Raw genomic sequence first — 18,535 nt, 5'->3', positions numbered from 1 at the left:
GGCAGCAGAGAGGTCTACGAATACAGCTATTGTTTTCAATTGTTTTTCATAACCGTTCTCTATAAAGGTTGCAAAGACCAGTACTTGATCGCAACAACTTCTGTCAGGTTTGAAGCCGGCCTGTTCCTGTGGAGTTCTGTTATGTATACTTGAAGAAATTCTGTTGTATAGCATTCTTTCGAGAAGTTTCAGGCAGATGCTTAACAAGGCGATAGGACGGTAGTTGGAAGCAATTGTAGGATCTTTGCCAGGTTTTAAGACAGCAATGATTTTAGATCTTTTAAAAATTGATGGAAGTATGCCAGAGTCCAGGATATTATTGTACATGGCAGTAAGCCATTTAATAATTTTTGGTCCACAGTTCTTAATGAATTCAGGGTAGATGTTAATTTCCCAGTCCTCAATGAGTTAACTGCCTGGGTAAGTTCCTGGGAAGTGAAATCTTGAGATAGTGATGATGGTGGAAGATCTGTTTTAAGGTTTTTTAGTTTCACCTCTCTCGTAGCTACTCTATCTTGAGCATATTTAGTCATCGAGACTATATGCTTTCCAATGTGTTTTGGATCTATGGCGGGTAGTTTACCAGAAGTCCTTGTATTAGGGTCAAGCTTCCTAATCAGGGACCAAGCTATTCAACTGGAATGAGTAAAATTAAAATTGTTCATTGTTTTAATCCATTTGTCTTTTCTAGCATTGTCAAGAGACTTCAGTAACTCAGTGGCGACTGTAGGGTTATTATTAGTAGAGAATTCTTTATAGAGTTTTTCACTGTCACTATTCCAGCCTGGGATATAATCTCTCCTAAAACCTCTTGGAATGGTTCATTTGGCAGCACCAATAATAATGCCATTGTAATTGTTTACAGTGGGCTTTATGAATCTTATTACAGTGTCAACCTGTTTCTTAAAAGAGTCCCAGTCAGCTTTGAGAAAGTGATCCTCATGATACAATGATGCTATATCCCCTAATGATAAGACGACAGACAACCTCCTGCCATTACTCTTTTCCTCTTGTTTAAATGACCATGGCAAATCTCTGCTAACTGTTCAACACAAACATATGCCTCCTCTTTCAATAGGACATCAGAAAAATACTCTAGTTTTGGTGTTAATAAGTCCCTTGGCCTAGATGGTATCCCGCACCCCTTTGATTGTATTAAAAGCTTGTGCACCAGAATTAACACTCATCCTGTATCGCTTTTACAAACTGTTATCATATGTCTAGCATCTATTCAGTGCCATGAAAAGCAAGCTTTCATTCAGTTGTTCCTGAAAAAGGAGATAAAAGTCAACCATTCTCCGTATTACTCTCACTTCAGTACTTTCAAAAATAATGAAAAAGATCACTAACAGCCAACATCTTCACTACTTGGAGGCCAACCAGTTAATTAGTAATCACAAATACGGATTCTGCCACTCTTTCTCTTGACAGCAGATCTCCTAGCTAACCTTATCCTCATTTGGACACATGCCATGGAAAAGGTTGGAGAAACTCTCATGTTCTCCTGATATTTCCAAAACATTTGGTCAAATCTAGTTTGTGACTTCTTACTAAGTTGCCATCTGTCCTTAGCAAATTAATGGCCAGCTTCCTCTCTGGAAATTTATTTCATGACATGGGGAATGGTTTCCTCTCATCAAATTTTTCCATCAGCACCGGAGTATCCGAGGCCTTCGTGCTTTTGCCTACACTATTCCTCCTATGCATCAGTGCTTCTCTTTCGGTAATAATGAATCCTATTTATAGCTTTGCTGATGATAGCAAAGCTATAACATTCCATTCCTCTTCTTCATTCACAAAACCTTGCAGTGCAAATGACTCAACTCTGGTGATCTTCTATAACTAATGCCTTAGATACTGATCTCCTTGCTATTTTCAAGAAAATAAAGATAATATAGTTAATTTTAATTCTACCAAAATACAGTCTCTTATTCCCTTCCTCCCCCCCCCCCAAAAAAAAAACCATTTTTCATTTCACTCTCTCTCAATTTTGATAATATTCTGCTCATCAACCAAGATCAGTTTCTCTTCTTAGGTTGACTTTCACATCTAGCCTATCCTGGCACAAACATATCACGTCTGTAGTCTCTTCTGCCTCCAAAAAGTGTGTTTTTTATCAGTACTTCTGCTTGATTCCTAACACTTTAAATCTCAAATCTGTAAACTTTTGAATATTTGGGATGGCATACCAAAAATCTCCCTCAGAATGCTTGATTGTATCCAGAAGAGAGCTATTTATTTAATAAATGACCTCTCTCTCTCTCTCTCTCTCTCTCTCTCTCACTCACTCACACACACACACACACACTAACTCCTTCCAACCATTTTCCCGTAGCTGCTCTGTTTCTGCATTATGTCTTTTCTATAGATATTTCCATGGACACTGCTCCACTGAAATGGCCACCACTATTCCTTCACTTTCCATCCCTTTACTGTGCAACAGCAAACACAGCCTTCTTCATGAAGTATTCCCAAACAATTACATCCTGTAGCTTTTCAAAAAAAAAAACATCAATAAAGTCCTCATCTGCCCTACACACATGGCACTGATGTGCTTATAGGTCTCTCAACCGCTCATATGTGGGGCTCAACATTTAAAAAAAAAAAAAAAAAAAAAAAAGTGAGTCATTCTGTGGTTCACAGACTGTGGATCCAATTCCAACAGTCACAAACATCACTCCAGAGATACAGTTAAGGAAGACCACAGGCTACAACTGCACTGGATGACCGATATCTCTAATTATCTGTTCATTGAAACTGGAGTGCTACTCTGATTCAGCTGTGATCTAACTTCGTATTACTACAGGAACATTAGTATCTGCTTTCACTCAGATTAAACTGCTGGTTGAATATTGTGGTGGTTTCTTCCTTCTAATATTTCAAACTTATGAATCAATCTATGTTTATGAATGAAATATACACATCTAGCTGAGGACAGTGAAATACAAGAAATTAATTCAAAATGGTTTTGACTGAGAATGTCTTTTAAAGTACTTTCAAGTTCGATAAGTTCAGTTCAATGTTATTTATATAAAACTGTTTCTTCATATCCCATATTTGATTTACTAATAAAGCCTTGCTTGCTTTTTGATAAATCTTCCATGCAGAACATGACTTGAAGGTATCCTTAATTTTGACAAAATTAGGAATAATATCAGCAGTGCAACAACACTTAAGGAACACAAGTCTGTTATGCAAATTAGCATTTTTCTAAATGTAACTTGCTGTATCTTCTTACAAAATGCCAATATTCCTCGCCAAAGAAGTTTGTAATAAATAGTTTTAATGGAGCATGTGTACTAGACATAATACACATAGTGGCATCTCATCATCTTCAGAATCTCACTGGCCACATTAGTTTTTATATTAAAATCAGTAAATTAATTTCTTGACTTTAAAGAAAAAATTAAAGTCTACGTCTCTCTCTCTCTAATAATAAGATTATGGTTTTGTTTGATGTAGTCTCCCCTATTAGTCTGTGTGGCTATACGCTCTGCAAATATGCCTGGGGAAGGACTGTCCTAGGTTCGATTCCCGTTGACAACGACATGAGGAGCTCAAGGATCTTTCCTTCCTCTGCCATAGCCAAGTTAGCCGGTCTTGGCATGGACAGCAGGGTCCCCCCCCCCAGTTTATCTGGGGTTTTTCATCCTGCAAGCAGGCAAACCTGCCCCGTGAACACATTCAGATTACAGTCATGAATATCGCCCTTAGGGGGATGCAGCAAAGGAGTAGTGAACCGGCTTCATTAATACCCCAGTAACTCCTCATTAGGAGGGGGACTCAACCCGTCCCAGGACAGATGAGAAGGATAGGATAGGAGTCCCCTATCCACCAACATACCACTACAAGAGACTCTTCAGTTTCTACAGTCTGATGTCCCAGAAGACATTGTTAACCTATTTAGGGTCACCTGAGTGCAGGCTATTTTATATGGTGTAATAAGTTGTACAAACAGGTCGAAGGGATAGCAATGGGCAGTCCTATCTCACCAGCCTTAGTTGATTATTTTATGGAGCATCAAGAAAAACAACTCTTTGACACTATATTACTTCAACTTCATATATGGTTACATTTTGCTGATGATAAATTTGCAGTCTGGTCCCACTCCAAGTCAAAATTTCTTCAGTTCCTGGAGAAAATAAACTAGTTGTACTCCCATATCAAGTTTTGCTATAAACATGAATCCAATAACCATCTACTCTCTTTGGATACCTTAATTTGGAATCCTGCACATGTTGAATTTGTTGAACAGTTCAAGACACTCAAAGAATAAGACCATTTAGTTGTTTGATTTAGATTTGATTTGTGCATAGACAACTGAGGCCATATTGTGCCATGTCCAAAGAATAAGGCATATTATTTTTAAATGGTTTCATAGACAGGTAAGTTTCTTACAGTTCACAAATGGACTCACATTCATAGCTAATTGTAGCAAAATTTGTAGAACAAACCACATATTGGACATATATTTGTCAAGATTGTGTGTTAAACTGCAGATCTTGTGTTGTGATGTACTTCAGTAATTAAGATATGTTAAAGAAGGCAAACTCAGTGAAAAGGTTCTCTCCAAATGACCATGAAAAAGAATTTCTCATATTCAGAGTACAACAGTTTGTTAGATTTCAGAAAAAAATACTGAAATTTGCTATAGATGGCCATCTCATTATCCTCTTGCAACAACCCTATTTGATTGGTCTATTCATACTCCTTTATATATATATATATATATATATATAGCAGACTAAAATTCTCTTGTGTGTGTGTGTGTGTGTGTGTGTGTGTGTGTGTGTGTGTGTGTGTGTGTGTGTGTGTGTGTGTGTATATATATCATTCACATTGCTTAATTTCTTTAAGGCTAAAACTGGAAAAGAAAAAGAAGCCAAAGATGGTAAAGGAATTACGTCGGGAGAAAGCACCGATACCGATAAAGAAAACAAGGAAGAACAATCGCCTCCACCAAGTGAGTTTTGTTTAATGTTACAAAGAATTTTTAAGTTAAGAGAACTAAGCCATCACTTTTGAAAATAAAATTATCTCTGAAAATTTAATTTTTTTTTTTAATTTATTCAGGAAAATGGACAATATTTCCCAATTGATATATATATACCGATATCAACTTAATACTGTATATTTTTTTAGTAAACTATTTCATAATTTAATATTCCTCCTAAAATATAAAGCTTATCTTTGCTTCTTGTGTAGAAAGCTTTAGTATCCACTAATTCCAACCACAAATATTGTTTTCATTTGATTTTAAATAAAATGGAATTTTGTTCACTTATTTCAGTATACTGCCAGCTATAGCATCCTAGCATGCAATATATCCAGTTCCAAAAAACAAAATAGTGTTTTTTGGAACTGGATATCATTTCATTTTTCCTGCAGTTTAATCAGGCTTGTGAATAGCAGATGCAAAAAAAAAAAAAAAAAAAAAAGACTTTTACTAACGAGTGCCCATTTTTTATAAAAGCTATCAACCTTGTGTATGCAATGGAGCTTGGTGTGCTACCTTCACACTGAATGAAGACACTCTCAGGATATGAGGAAGTACTAGAGCTGTTCCATAAACTGAATAAGAATTCGGTAGTAGGGGGTTAATGGGATATCAGCATGGATTCTAAAAGAGTGTTCAGCTGAAATGGCTGCACCTTTGACTCGGCTGTATAATTTGAGTCTCAGCACAGGAAAGATTCCATGATAGTGGAAAGAATCCATTACAAAATGATAAATCCATGACTCATCTGTCTAACCATCAGCCTATCGGTATCTCTGAAGTGGTGGAGATTTTGGAAAAGTTGGGAAGAGCTTTCATACAGAAATCAGTTGACAGAGAATCTATACTTTGCAGTGAACAGCATGGGTTAACTAAGGGAAGATTATTTTTCAGCAACTTACTCACATTTTATAATAATGTTTCCATTGATTTAGACAAAGAGGAAGGGATACACCATGGTACTTGTGGTAAGGCTTTTGGCAAGATAACCAGTGAAGACTCTTGCATAAGTCTTCATTGGGGATGGTTTGAGGTTATATTGTGAGTGGTCATGTAACTTGATGATTTTTAACTGTTTTATTGTGTTTTGTCCTTAGAAAAGTAGTGTATTAGTGTAGATTTTTGTGTTTTAGAGCATTTAGTGTATTTATAACATTCTTATTGTGAAATAAAATGTTACAAATACAATAAATGCTCTAAATTTATTGTGAGAGTATCACAATAAATAAATGATATTTATTGTGATACTGTCAGCATGGCACCAATGCGAAGAACAATGGTGGCAAAGACCATGTTGTCTGGCATTTTGAATTTGCGGGATTTTATTCAGTGCAGTGGGTATGAAATATATTCATCGAGAAAATTAAAGAATATGTGGAATGAAATTGAAACTGGAGAGGGAGAGAGTATGTATTACATGTTTCAAAATAGAGTGTCTGTTAGGTGAAGAGAATGCACCAAATACCAATGGTAAGATGGAAAATTATGTTATCAACGTTGAACATGCGGCCATGGAAATAGAGGAGAATGAAATGGACATTAAAAAAGAAATAGCACACTTAAATGTTATTCTTCGTAGGACAAGGCACAAAATTGAAAAATTGCAGAAGCAGCAAAGGATTAGCAGGTCTGAAAAGAGAAAGAAGGAGGTGGTCTGAAGAAATTATACAGACTGATCGAACTAACAAGAAAAATAAGTTAAAGAGAATTATTAAAGAACACGTAGGTCCACAGTAATAACTTTTAATTAATAAATAAGGTACAGATATTTCATACTAAAACTAATAGTACATCTTCAGTGTTACAAACAGATAGGAATGGAATACAAGTAACGAACATTCGGTGGATCACCTATTCAAATACATTGTTGTTGCGAGCTAAGAAATTAATAAATAATTAATATTTAAGATAATTGGTTTTTTTAATGATTACATAAAATAAAAGTCTCCCAGATCTTCGAGAGAGAGAGAGAGAGGTCATTTTGATTTAAATTCGGTTGATGTAAAATAGCTTCACAACTTTCTTTAAAGAGGCGTTCATATTTGAACCTGCATCTATGAAAAAGAATAGCTTTATCCTACTGAATATTATGGGTAGTGTTAATACTGTGTTGTGCTAGACCAGACTTCTGAGGTTCGTTGTAATCAATATAATATTGATGTTCTTTAATTCTTTTTTCCACAGAATGGCCAGTTTGTCCAAAATAAGGAACATCGCATTCACGTGGTATTTGGTAAACAGCAGCTAAAGATAGAGATGACAGTTTATCTTTTGTAGAAGGCAAAAAGGAAGAAATTTTGTTGATAGGAATATACGTGGGAATCAATTGGGACTTTTTTTAAATTCTACCTATAGGTTCTGAGATTCCTGAAATGTAGGGGATTGGAACTCTGCAGACTGTTTGAAGAAACCTTAGGTATTGGAACATAAGATTCAATTATCTGTTGGATTTGATTAGAGTGGTAATTATTAGATTCCATTAACTTTTTAATGATGGAAAGTTCTTGTTGTAAGATTTCTGGAGAAGAGCAAACTTTATGTGTTCTATTAATTAGAGATTTAAGAATGCCAAATTTTTGAGATGTGTGGTGAGCAGTTCTACAAACTTTTTATGAATATATCTGCTAGTAAATGTGGGCTTTCGAAAGACGCTTGTAGATAAGGTACCAGAAGAAGTTCGGGTAAGCAGGATGTCCAAAAATGGTCGAGTACCAGAATTTTCCTTTTCCATGGTGAATTGGATACGAGGGTGAAGGCTGTTTATCTGTTGTAGAAAGGTGGAAAGCTTATATTCAGTACGTGACCAAATGGCAAAAACATCATCGACATAACGATACCAAAGAGATGGTTGAGGGTGAATGGATGAAAACATAGTCTCTTCGAATTGTTTCAAAAAATAGTTAGCCAAAGGTGGAGACAAAGGGCTACCCATGGCAGTACCCTCAACTTGTTTGTAGAACTTGTTTTTCCAACTAAAATAACCTGAATGGATAACAAATTCGAAAATCTTTGCGATATCTGGAGGGTAATCTTCATATAATAATTTGACTGTGTCAGCTAATGGAATATTAGTAAACAGAGATACAATGTCGAAACTGACTAGCAACTCAGACTCTTTGATTTTTAAATCCTTGATTTTTTTAAGGAAATCTGTTGAATATTTTATGTAGGATCTGGAGTGTCCAGTGAGAGAGCACTTAAAGAACGAGACAAGACTTTTGCAATTCCATAAGTAGGAGAATCAATGCGATTCACGATTGATCATACTGGATAGCCTTCTTTATGGATTTTCGGGAGATCATATAGACAGGGAGTTCTTCCCAAGTAGGTGCGTAATTTATCCACATAATTTGGGTCCCAACTGATGACCTATAAGTAATTTATTTAATTGTTTAATTTGCAGGATTCTGCATGATCTCTTTGTAGGTAGAGGTGAGGTGTCTTCTAAAAGACTGGATACTTTTTTCTCATAGTCTTATTCATGATTACAATAGCTTTTCCTTTATCAGCCTTAGAAATAGATATGTTATTATCTCTTCTTAAAGAAGTTAGCCCTTTGATTTCAACATTTGATAAGTTGTGTGGAGGTAATTTGGGACCCAAATTATGTGGATAAATTATGCATCTACTTTGCAACTCCCCGTCTACATGGTCTCCCGAAAATCCATAAAGAAGGCTATCCAGTATGATCAATCGTGAATTGCATTGATTCTCCTGCTTATCGAATTGCAAAAGTCTTGTCTTGTTCTTTAAGTGCTCTCACTGGACATTCCAGATCCTACATAAAAAAATTCAACAGATTTCCTTGAAAAAATCAAGGATTTAAAAATCAAAGAGTCTGAGTTGCTAGTCAGTTTCGACATTGTATCTCTGTTTACCAATATTCCATTAGCCGACACAGTCAAATTATTATATGAAGATTACCCTCCAGATATCGCAAATATTATCAAATTTGTTATTCATTCAGGTTATTTTAGTTGGAAAAACAAGTTCTACAAACAAGTTGAGGGTACTGCCATGGGTAGTCCTTTGTCTCCACCTTTGGCTAACTATTTTTTGAAACAATTCGAAGAGACTATGTTTTCATCCATTCACCCTCAACCATCTCTTTGATATCGTTATGTTGATGATGTTTTTGCCATTTGGTCACATACTGAAGAGGAGCTTTCCACCTTTCTACAACAGATAAATAGCCTTTCTCTCGTATCCAATTCAACATGGAAAAGGAAAATTCTGTATATACAGTCAACCATTGCCTGCTGCAAACAGTTCTTAACCACCTCCCATGCACTATCAACATCCAGCCCTTGCAGTTTTACATGCCATGGCATTGAACCAAGCACACACCTAAGCTTGTCATACTTACCAGCCCGGTAATTCCACATGTACCCTGTCTTAATTGTAAATGCGACTCCTTTAGCCACCTCCCAAGTCATAACCTTATGGTCACTCTCACCAATTGGTGGCAACATGGTCATGTTCGTTACAGCCACGTTCTCAGTTGCAATTACTAGGTCCAGCACTCTCTGCCCCCTGGTATTTTCCAATACATGTTGCCATAGATAGTTGTCCCTTAATAACCGCATAAAATCCAATTCCTTCCTCCCATGTGCCCTCTCCTCTTTCCAGTCAATGTTACCATAATTGAAATCACCCATAATAATTACCCTCCTTCCACTCATTTCTTCTATTTGCTTATGCATACTATCCCCACCATCACCCGGTCTATAGCAGCACCCAATTGTATATTTTGTTCTGCTAGATTCTATCTTACACCAAACAGCCTCAAATGTGCTTTTTTCCCCATCCTGCAGTTCAACTTCTATACGCCTTGGCTGAAGCTCATCAGCTATCATCAATAACACTCCTCCCCCCTTTTTATTCACCCTGTCACTCCTGAACATGCTATACCCGTCGCATTCAATCCCACTAGCTTTAGCATCTTCTGTCAGCCATGTTTCACTAATACCGACAACCTGTGGCCTGGAAGTGCCAACCATGGCCAAAAACTCTTCCTTTTTTGTTCCTAATACTCCTGGCATTAGTGTACATGAATCGCAGAAGCCCATTTGTCCCATCCCTACTTTGATGCCTTATACTAACTATCCCATTCTGATTTGTTGTCCGTCGTACTCGCTCGGGCATAATATACTCATTCATACACTTAACTGCCCCCCTAAAGTCTACATATCTACTCCCCCCCCTCTTAATAAATCTAGTTTCCCTGAGTCTGTACATCCACTTCCACATCATTCATCAACACTCTTTCAAGTCTCTGTACACCAACTCCATTCAAATGTAACCCATCCATCTTATATAAGTCCTTTCGCCCATCGAACTCATTCCACACCACTCTCCATGCAAAACCCACGCATAAAGTCATTGGCAATTATGGCCCTCCTTCTAAACACTTCGCTGTCATACCGCGGTAAGATACTCACCATCCTAACCCTCTCACTCTTCTCTTTGGCTACCTCAAACAACTCCCTCACATCCTCTATCATTTCCATTTTGTCCTCTTTCAAATCATTCGTTCCTGCCACGATTATCATCTCTTTCACCCTCTGTTTTTGCAGTTGAATAGATTCGCTGACGTCCTTTATGTTCGCACCCGGCTGGTACGACTTCGTTAAACTCTCAATTATTATGCCTCTTAATAGCGAATCCCCAGTTGTTTGCTGATGATGTGAAATTAGGTAGAGTAATAGTTAATAGAGATGATGTGGAGAGCTTGCAGGGTGATTTAAATAGGCTGTCAGTATGGGCAAAAGATAATGGGTGTCAGTTTAATGTGGAGAAATGTAAAGTTATGCATTTTGGGTTTAAACTTTTCCTGCTTAAAGAAAATGCTGAATTAAGAATTGGTTTCTTGATTATGACTATGAATTTAGTTTTGGTGATATTTATTCTTAATTCCTTTTTTTCACTCTCTTCATTCATTAGTTCGAGAAGATTCTGAAGATTCTGAATATTGTCAGCCAGGAGAGCTGTGTCATCAACATATCAGATGTTATTGATGAATTCACCATTTACATTAATTAATCCTTTCCTCTCTTCCTTTTGAGATTTTTTGAAATATGGCTTCTGAGTATATGTTAAAAAAAGAGAGGTGGCAGCACACATCCTTGCCTTACTCTTCATATGATGTTAATGGAGTCTGTAATAATGTCATCAACTTGAACAGATCCTTTTGGTTAAAATATTATTTTTTTATGATCCTGATGTGTTTACCATCATCATCATCATCATCATCATCAAATTCCTGCCATGTACCCTCAAGGGGTGTACAGGATATGACAGTACTACATGAAAAAATTACATCATTACTAACTTCCTATCTACAATTTTCCTCCAAATCAGTCTGTTACTTGTCAAGACTCCAACATTATCAGATCTTATATTTCTATCGTCTAAGGCACTTTGTACCGTATCAATCCACCTATATCTTGGTCTTCCTCTGGGTCGTTTTCCTGCCAACCTGGCAGAGAACACTTGTTTTGCTAATCTTTCCTCTCCCATTCTATTTAAGTGACCATACCATCTGAGATTAGCTCTGCTAACGCATTCCTGGATGCTGACAATGTCAAGTTCTTTCCTAATATCCTCATTTTTAATATGATATTGCCATTGATGCCATCTGTTCACGCCTCTAATCTTTCTCAGGACTCTCATATCTGCGGTCTCTAGTCTTTGGTCAAGTGTTTTACTTCTGACCCAGCTCTCAGATCCATAAGTTAAAATTGGTTTGAACACATTCTTGTATACAGCTAATTTAGTGTTCCGACTAATTTCTTTCTTATTCCATATGAATTTATTCAATTGACTTCCCACGATACCAGCTTTGCTGATTCTGTTGTCTATTTCTATATTTAGTTTACCATCTTCAGTAAAAATTGTGCCTAAGTAGCTGAAATGTTTTACTTGTTCCACCGGTTCTCCATTCACAACACAGTTGACATTTTCAATGATTCTGCCTATTTTCATTGTCTTTGTCTTTTTATTGCTGACCTTCATACCATATCTATTACAACAGCTATTCAATTTAGTCAGAGAATCTTGCAGACTTGTAGCGGATTTATTTAGAAGTATAACATCATCCGCATAAAGCAAAGAGCTGACATTAACATCTCCAATTTTGATATCAGGTTTAATACCACATTCCTTCATAATGTGATCCATATAGATAATGAATAACAGAGGGGATAATGTACATCCTTGTCTCACACCAGATTTACCATTAAACCATCTTCCTGTACTTCCTTCAATTCTAACTGCTGACTCACAACTCAAATAAAGACTAAGTATTGCTTGATATAATGCCCCATTGACACCATATAACTGCAGCGTATTGAATAGCTTCTCTCTTGGCACCTTGTCATATGCCTTTTCCAAATCGACAAAACTTAAATACAGATCTTTGTTATATTCCCATGCTTTCTCGACTATTTGTCGTAAAGTGAAGATCTGATCCTGACAGCCTCTATTTGGCCTGAATCCAGCTTGTTCTTCACCAAGCTTTTCTTCCACAATTCTTCTCAACCGTTTCTCAAGTATACTTGCATAGATCTTGCCAGGAACACTCAGTAGGGAAATACCTCTGTAATTCTCACATTCAGTTTTATTTCCCTTTTTATATATGGGTACTATGAGAGCTCTACTCCAATCATCGGGAATTCGTCCCTCTGTCCAGGCTTTCTGAACTATGCAGTGCAGCCACTGTAAGACTCTTATACCACCATACTTCAGCATTTCTGGTCGAATATCATCTACTCCTGCTGCCTTTCCACATTTCAAGCCTTTGATGGCTTTTTCTACTTCAAGTATGGATATGTATTCCTGACTGCATGCCTGGTCAGTGTTTTTTATCACTGTGCTGTCATCACTGCTTGTTTCATTTAGCAGTTTTTCAAAGTAATTACTCCATACTTCAAGGATATCTTTTTCTCCTGTTTTCATTTCACCTTTATCATCTCTAATTCCTTTTACAGCACTCTTTCCTCCATTCCTAAGCTTCTTCAACACCCTCCAGAATATTTTGCCACCTTCTTGATATTTATTTTCTATATTCTTGCCAAAGTCCTCCCATGACTTTTGTTTAGCTAGTTTTACACACTGTTTAGCTTTCTTACATTTGTCTCTGTATTCTGTAAGAGTAAAAGCTGACTTATTTGCCAGGAACTTTTGATATGCTTTCTTCTTTTCCTTCACTGCCTCTTTAACTTCCTGTGTCCACCAGGGAGTTCTGATTTTTTTATCTTTGCACACAACCTCACCACATGCCTCTCTGGCAGAATCAATCAATGTTTCCTTCAGAGTTTGCCACTGAATCTCCAAGGTTTGATTCCTGTTCTCAAACTCTTTCATTTTCTTTTCAATAATATTTCTGTATTTTAGTCTACAGTTTACATCTGAGAGCTGCTCCACTTTTATTCGCTTTAAAACTTTCTTACATGTTATTCTTTTCAATATGAAATTCAATTTTATCCTGCTCAAGACTAAATAGTGATCACTTCCAATTTCAAATCCTCTGTACACTCTGGTGTCCTGCACCAGGGAGAAAACATCACTATCAACAATAACATAGTCAATGAGACTTTTCTTATTCCTAGCCTCTTCTCTCCATGTGAATTTGTGCACATTTTTATGTTGGAACATGGTGTTAGTAATAACCAGTCCATGTCCTGAGCAGAAATCCAACAGATATTTGCCATTATTATTAGCTTTGCTCTTTTCTCCAAATTTTCCCAAAATATTTTTGTATGTCTCACAATCATTTCCTACTCTACTATTTAGATCCCCAATAAGGACCAACTTTTCATTTTTCATTGTGTCAGTTGCTTTTTCTAAAGCATCAAAAAATTCCTCCACTTCTACCTTAGTAGAACCTTCTGTGGGACCATAGGCACAAATAAGTCTCATTGTCCAGTTCCCCATTCTCATATTTGCCCACATTACTCTACTTGAGACTGACTGCCATTCAAGAAGATTAGCCTCGTATTTTGTGTTGAATACTATGGCTACTCCTTCTTTTCCTTGATTGTTATTGCCTGAATATAGCATTTTGTATTTATTGCTCAGAAAGATCTCACCAGTTTTGGTCTTTTTTGTTTCAGTCACCCCTATTATGTCGATCTGGTACTTATCTAATTCAATCCAATTCTTTGTAATAATTCAATCATTTTAGCATGTTGGATGTTGGACTTTGTCAAATGCTTTCTCGAAGTCGATGAAGCAAATGAATACTTCCTTGTTTTGGTCATTTTTCACTACCCAAACCGCTTCTAAAGCTGAATTAGGTATCACTGATGGTGTCTTTACATTTTATGTATATTCTGTTTTGAATTATTATCAGAAACATTTTAAAAACATGACTCATTACACTGATCATTCTATAGTCATTAAAAGTTTTTGTATTTGCCTTTTTAGGTAGCATGATGAAAGTTGACTGTAACCAGTCTTGAGGGATTATGCCTGTATCATTTTAAATAGCTTTACCATTTTTAGCTGAGTTCAGTGCATATTCTACCTCTGATCTTAGACTGCATAGACCTTCCATCTGTTCATAAGTATTTTCTGAGTTTTGTGTTTTATCATTAAAGAGTTCTACATATTTCACCCATTCTTGTATTTTATCATCCTTTTCAGATATTATTTCTACCTTTTTGTTTCAAAGGATACATAGTTTTTTCTTAAATATACATGAGGTCTCTTTCAGCTTTTTGTGTAGATCAAAACTGTCATGCTTTTCCTGTAGAAATTCTATTTCTTTACATTTTTCATTCATCCAGATTTCTTTTGCTTCTTTGATCTTGTCTTTAATAATTTTCTGAACCTCTTTATATTTTGTTGGACTATGATTTTTATATGATCTGTGTTGATCCATGAGAGAGAAAGAATTTTGTCAGTTATCCAATCTTTCTTACTGCTCTATCAGGACACAAAGTATTGGCACATTTCTCTATAAAGACAGATTTTAATATGTCCCATGATTCATCAACCCTCATGATGTCATCATTCTTGATAAGTGCTATGTCTTGATTCAGATTTTGACTGAATTTTGTTTCTTATCTCTGAGTTATTTTAACTCCTGGATCAAACCTTTTTTTGTCGATGATTCTTAAGTATAGCTTTCAGTCTCAGTTTTAACTCTGTCATCAGTAGATTATGATCAGAAGCAATATCTGTACTAGGATAGGTTTTTGTGCTCTTCATGGAACTTCGAAATTGTTGATTAATTAGCAAGTAATCAATTCGGTTTCTGACTATATTTTAATTATTATCCTCTGGTAATCACCAAGTACATAGCCTTCAGAGTGGTGGCTTAAACCATGTGTTTGTGACTATTAGTTCCTTTTCTGGGCAGAATTGGATAAGACAATCTCCTCTCTTATTTCTTGTTCCCAGTCCATGTTTTCCAACTATATTTCACTTCTACTTTTCCCAACTTTAGCATTGAAACCACCCATGACAATGTTAATATGATTGTATTTTTCAACAGTTCTTCTAGTTGATCATAAAATTCTTCGATCTTGGTATCATTCTTGTCAGCAGTAAGGGCATAGACTTGTATAAGACTGATATCTAGTGGTTGACCTTTCATCATTATATATAGGTAAGAGTGTAAAAGATTACTGAATATTACAAATTTTTAAATGTTCTGCATCCGTATATCAAGTCATTTTTAATAAAGGTGCCAGTACTTTGTACCCTTGAGCAGTGTCCCAAAAAAGCACTGGGACATTGCTCAAGTAAATAACTTTCTAATGATTATTATGAAATGACCCTAAGGTTATTCTTATTCATCTTTTATATGGTTTTTAATAAAATATTTTCAGATAAATATTAATGCCATTTGAAATATTAAAAATTGTAATGAAAGTGAAATTTCTCTTTTTCAGCTGCCAGTTAAGTTTAATGTAAGAAGAATACCCATACACCACTGAAGTTGCAAGCTTTCATATTCCAGCATTTTCCAGCCACATAATTTTCTGTGGGATTTTTTCTCCCCTTTGGTGTATGTGGTGTATTACTTGTTTTTGTTGTATGTGTGCCTCGATGAAGACTTTAGTGTTGTAATGAATGTGTTTTAGGTTCCTGTTTACTTTGAAAACAAAATATGTATAATGTAAGTACCTGACTGTAATCATTCTGAAACTCCCATTTTTTAATAGTCCAAAGAAAATATTTAGTTGCTTGAATTGTGTAATATCATTTACAGTTTGCTAGAGTAATTTAATTATCAAGTAATACACAACTTCATCTTGAGTATTACTTTCCAAGTAGGTCAGCTATGCACTGTTAATCATTTATATACCTAAATCATATAATACTCATTTAAGACCATGCAATGTTCCATCATGTTAATATATCAATTTGAAATGTAAAAAAGATAGTAAATTTAGTTATATATTTGTACAAAACATGTGAGAATTTGATGATTGATAAGTATTTAGTTAGGTTTTTTTTGGGTGGGTTTGGGTATTTATTATATGCTTAAGATGTGCAATCTAAGTATATTTAAAAATATTTTTGCAAGGAAAATTGACAAATATTATTTTTCTTTTTATATATAAGAGAATATAAAATTGTATTAAAACTGGAGGATTGCACTCTTAACCATCCTTACTTTAGTTTATAAGTGACTTGTTCAGATAATTGAAATATTAATGCTGAGAAATTTTTAAGTAGTTCCATCATAATGAAATTTTGTTTAAATAAGTAATATTGTTTATTGGTTTTAAATGGCTTATCAAAAGATTTTAGCCATTAAAGTAATCTAATTGATAATTGTGAATGGTTTCATGCATGAATTATTATAACAAAAGAATAGGTAGACGATTTTTGTTGATTCAAGAATTTCCTAAATGAGCTATCTACTGGGTTTATCAACTTGATAAACCCAGTTTGCTAGAGTAATTACAATAGATATTTACAATACTTTAAAGGTGAAAACAGTTATTATAATATTATTATTTATTATACAGAAAAATATAGAAGTAATTTCATTCCTGTAGAGGACATGCATGTTTTGTAGTCGACAGCTTGGTTAATTCACAAGCAAGACTTGGTTAGTTCACAATTATCCACGTTTCTAGTTGGGTAAATGCATCAAAGAATTGTATTGTCTCTGAAAAACAAAAAAATAAATAATAATAATAATAATGTTATTTATGATTTTTGCACTTGATTCTAGTCTGCAAGAATCTACTGAGCCTTGCATTCTTCTCTATGTGCATTATGTTTTTATATCATTTTATATTTATTTTATGTTATAATTAATGCACATTAGGCCCATCAGTTATCAGAAGAGATTAATTAAATAAATGTAAAACTTTTACATTTTAAAGGAATTCAGTCCTGAAGCACATAGTGTTGCTTGGTATTGTAGATAAAACATATTTTCTTTAAATCAAAACAGAGTTTTTAGTTTGATTTTGAAGCCAAAGTTTTGGATGCCCAGTAATGGTACAGTTGACTCTCACTATATCACACTACTAGACAAAAGTCCCTAGTTTTGTTATTTTTGTAAGGACCACAAGAGTATGTTATAGCAGATAGTTTGCTGTAGTGAATTTTGTTTAGCATAGCACCTATGGAATGCAGGTTGGGGCTTTTCGATAGTTTTTTTATATTGAGCAAGTTTGTTAGAGCAATGTTTGCAGTAGTAGTAAGAGTCAACTATAGTGGCAAAATATGATAAATCTTATAACAAACAATTTTAAAGTCCAGAAGATGATCTTTACAAATAGATAATTTTGTACAGAATGAAGTAAAAACATAATGTTGAGCTATATTGTTTAAGCAGCATTTTTTTTAAAAAATCTTGCACAGATTTGTATTTTTTAATATATAAGATGAGTTGGATATGAACTTATATATATAACCATTCATAACTCACTAGTGGAATTCAAATGAAAAAGATATTTATTATAAGTATACATACATACAAGGGCAATCAAAAATTCACTATCTACTTTTTCTGATAGTAACATATTAGAACCCCAGCCTCTTTCACTTTTACAGTGAAATATATTACAATATCCTATACTAGTGCCAATTTTTCAGAATGTTTCCTGGAAAGGAGCCCTGTAATATTTCAGTAAATTATATCCTTTCTTGTTGTAAGTGCATACACATGTATGATGCTCATCCTTTTCATTGGTGACCTAACAATAAAATGTTTTCTGTCTTTACCTGTATAAAAAAAATTAATATATTGCATTATAGCAAATAGCTACAACTTTAATTTGTTCACTGATGGTGTCTCAACCTTTTATCACATGCACACACACCCTTTTTTTTTTTTTTTTTTTTTTTTGAAATTCCCACTTTAGTTGCTTTGAGAAGTCATTTTCAGAAAGAAAATTTGGTCCATTTCTGTACTAAACACAGTATTTTATAAATAAAAATGCGATCACAATATTCATAAAAGCATTTTTAATAGTCTAAAAATCTCTAGATAAAATCATTTTATTGAATTATGAAGTTTGATGTACTGTACTCACTTTAAGATACTTGGCTTAATTTATTTATTTATTT

At 34.9% G+C, this 18,535-nt stretch overlaps 1 protein-coding gene across 2 annotated transcripts in view; it reads left to right on the top strand.

The window, feature by feature from the left end:
- The window catches only part of LOC150103457 (putative NADPH-dependent quinone oxidoreductase VAT1L), a 234,620-nt gene extending 216,327 nt beyond the window's left edge, over window positions 1-18,293 (top strand). For both annotated transcript variants that reach the window (XM_090397727.1, XM_090397728.1), the window contains exons 9-10: window positions 4,858-4,963; window positions 15,895-18,293. In XM_090397727.1, coding sequence (XP_090253853.1) covers window positions 4,858-4,963; window positions 15,895-15,905 — 117 coding nt within the window. In that variant the 3' untranslated portion in view covers window positions 15,906-18,293. The remainder of the gene's footprint in view (window positions 1-4,857; window positions 4,964-15,894) is intronic.
- Window positions 18,294-18,535: the final 242 nt, after the last annotated feature.

The sequence above is a fragment of the Typopeltis vanoorti genome, chromosome 9, assembly GCF_054136105.1.
Source record: "Typopeltis vanoorti isolate ZY-2024b chromosome 9, IOZ_Tvanoo_1.0, whole genome shotgun sequence".
In the NCBI taxonomy this organism is placed as follows: Eukaryota; Metazoa; Arthropoda; class Arachnida; order Uropygi; family Thelyphonidae; genus Typopeltis; species Typopeltis vanoorti.
Note: the sequence above shows the minus strand (reverse complement) of the source record. Positions and strands in the feature narration are given on the sequence as shown.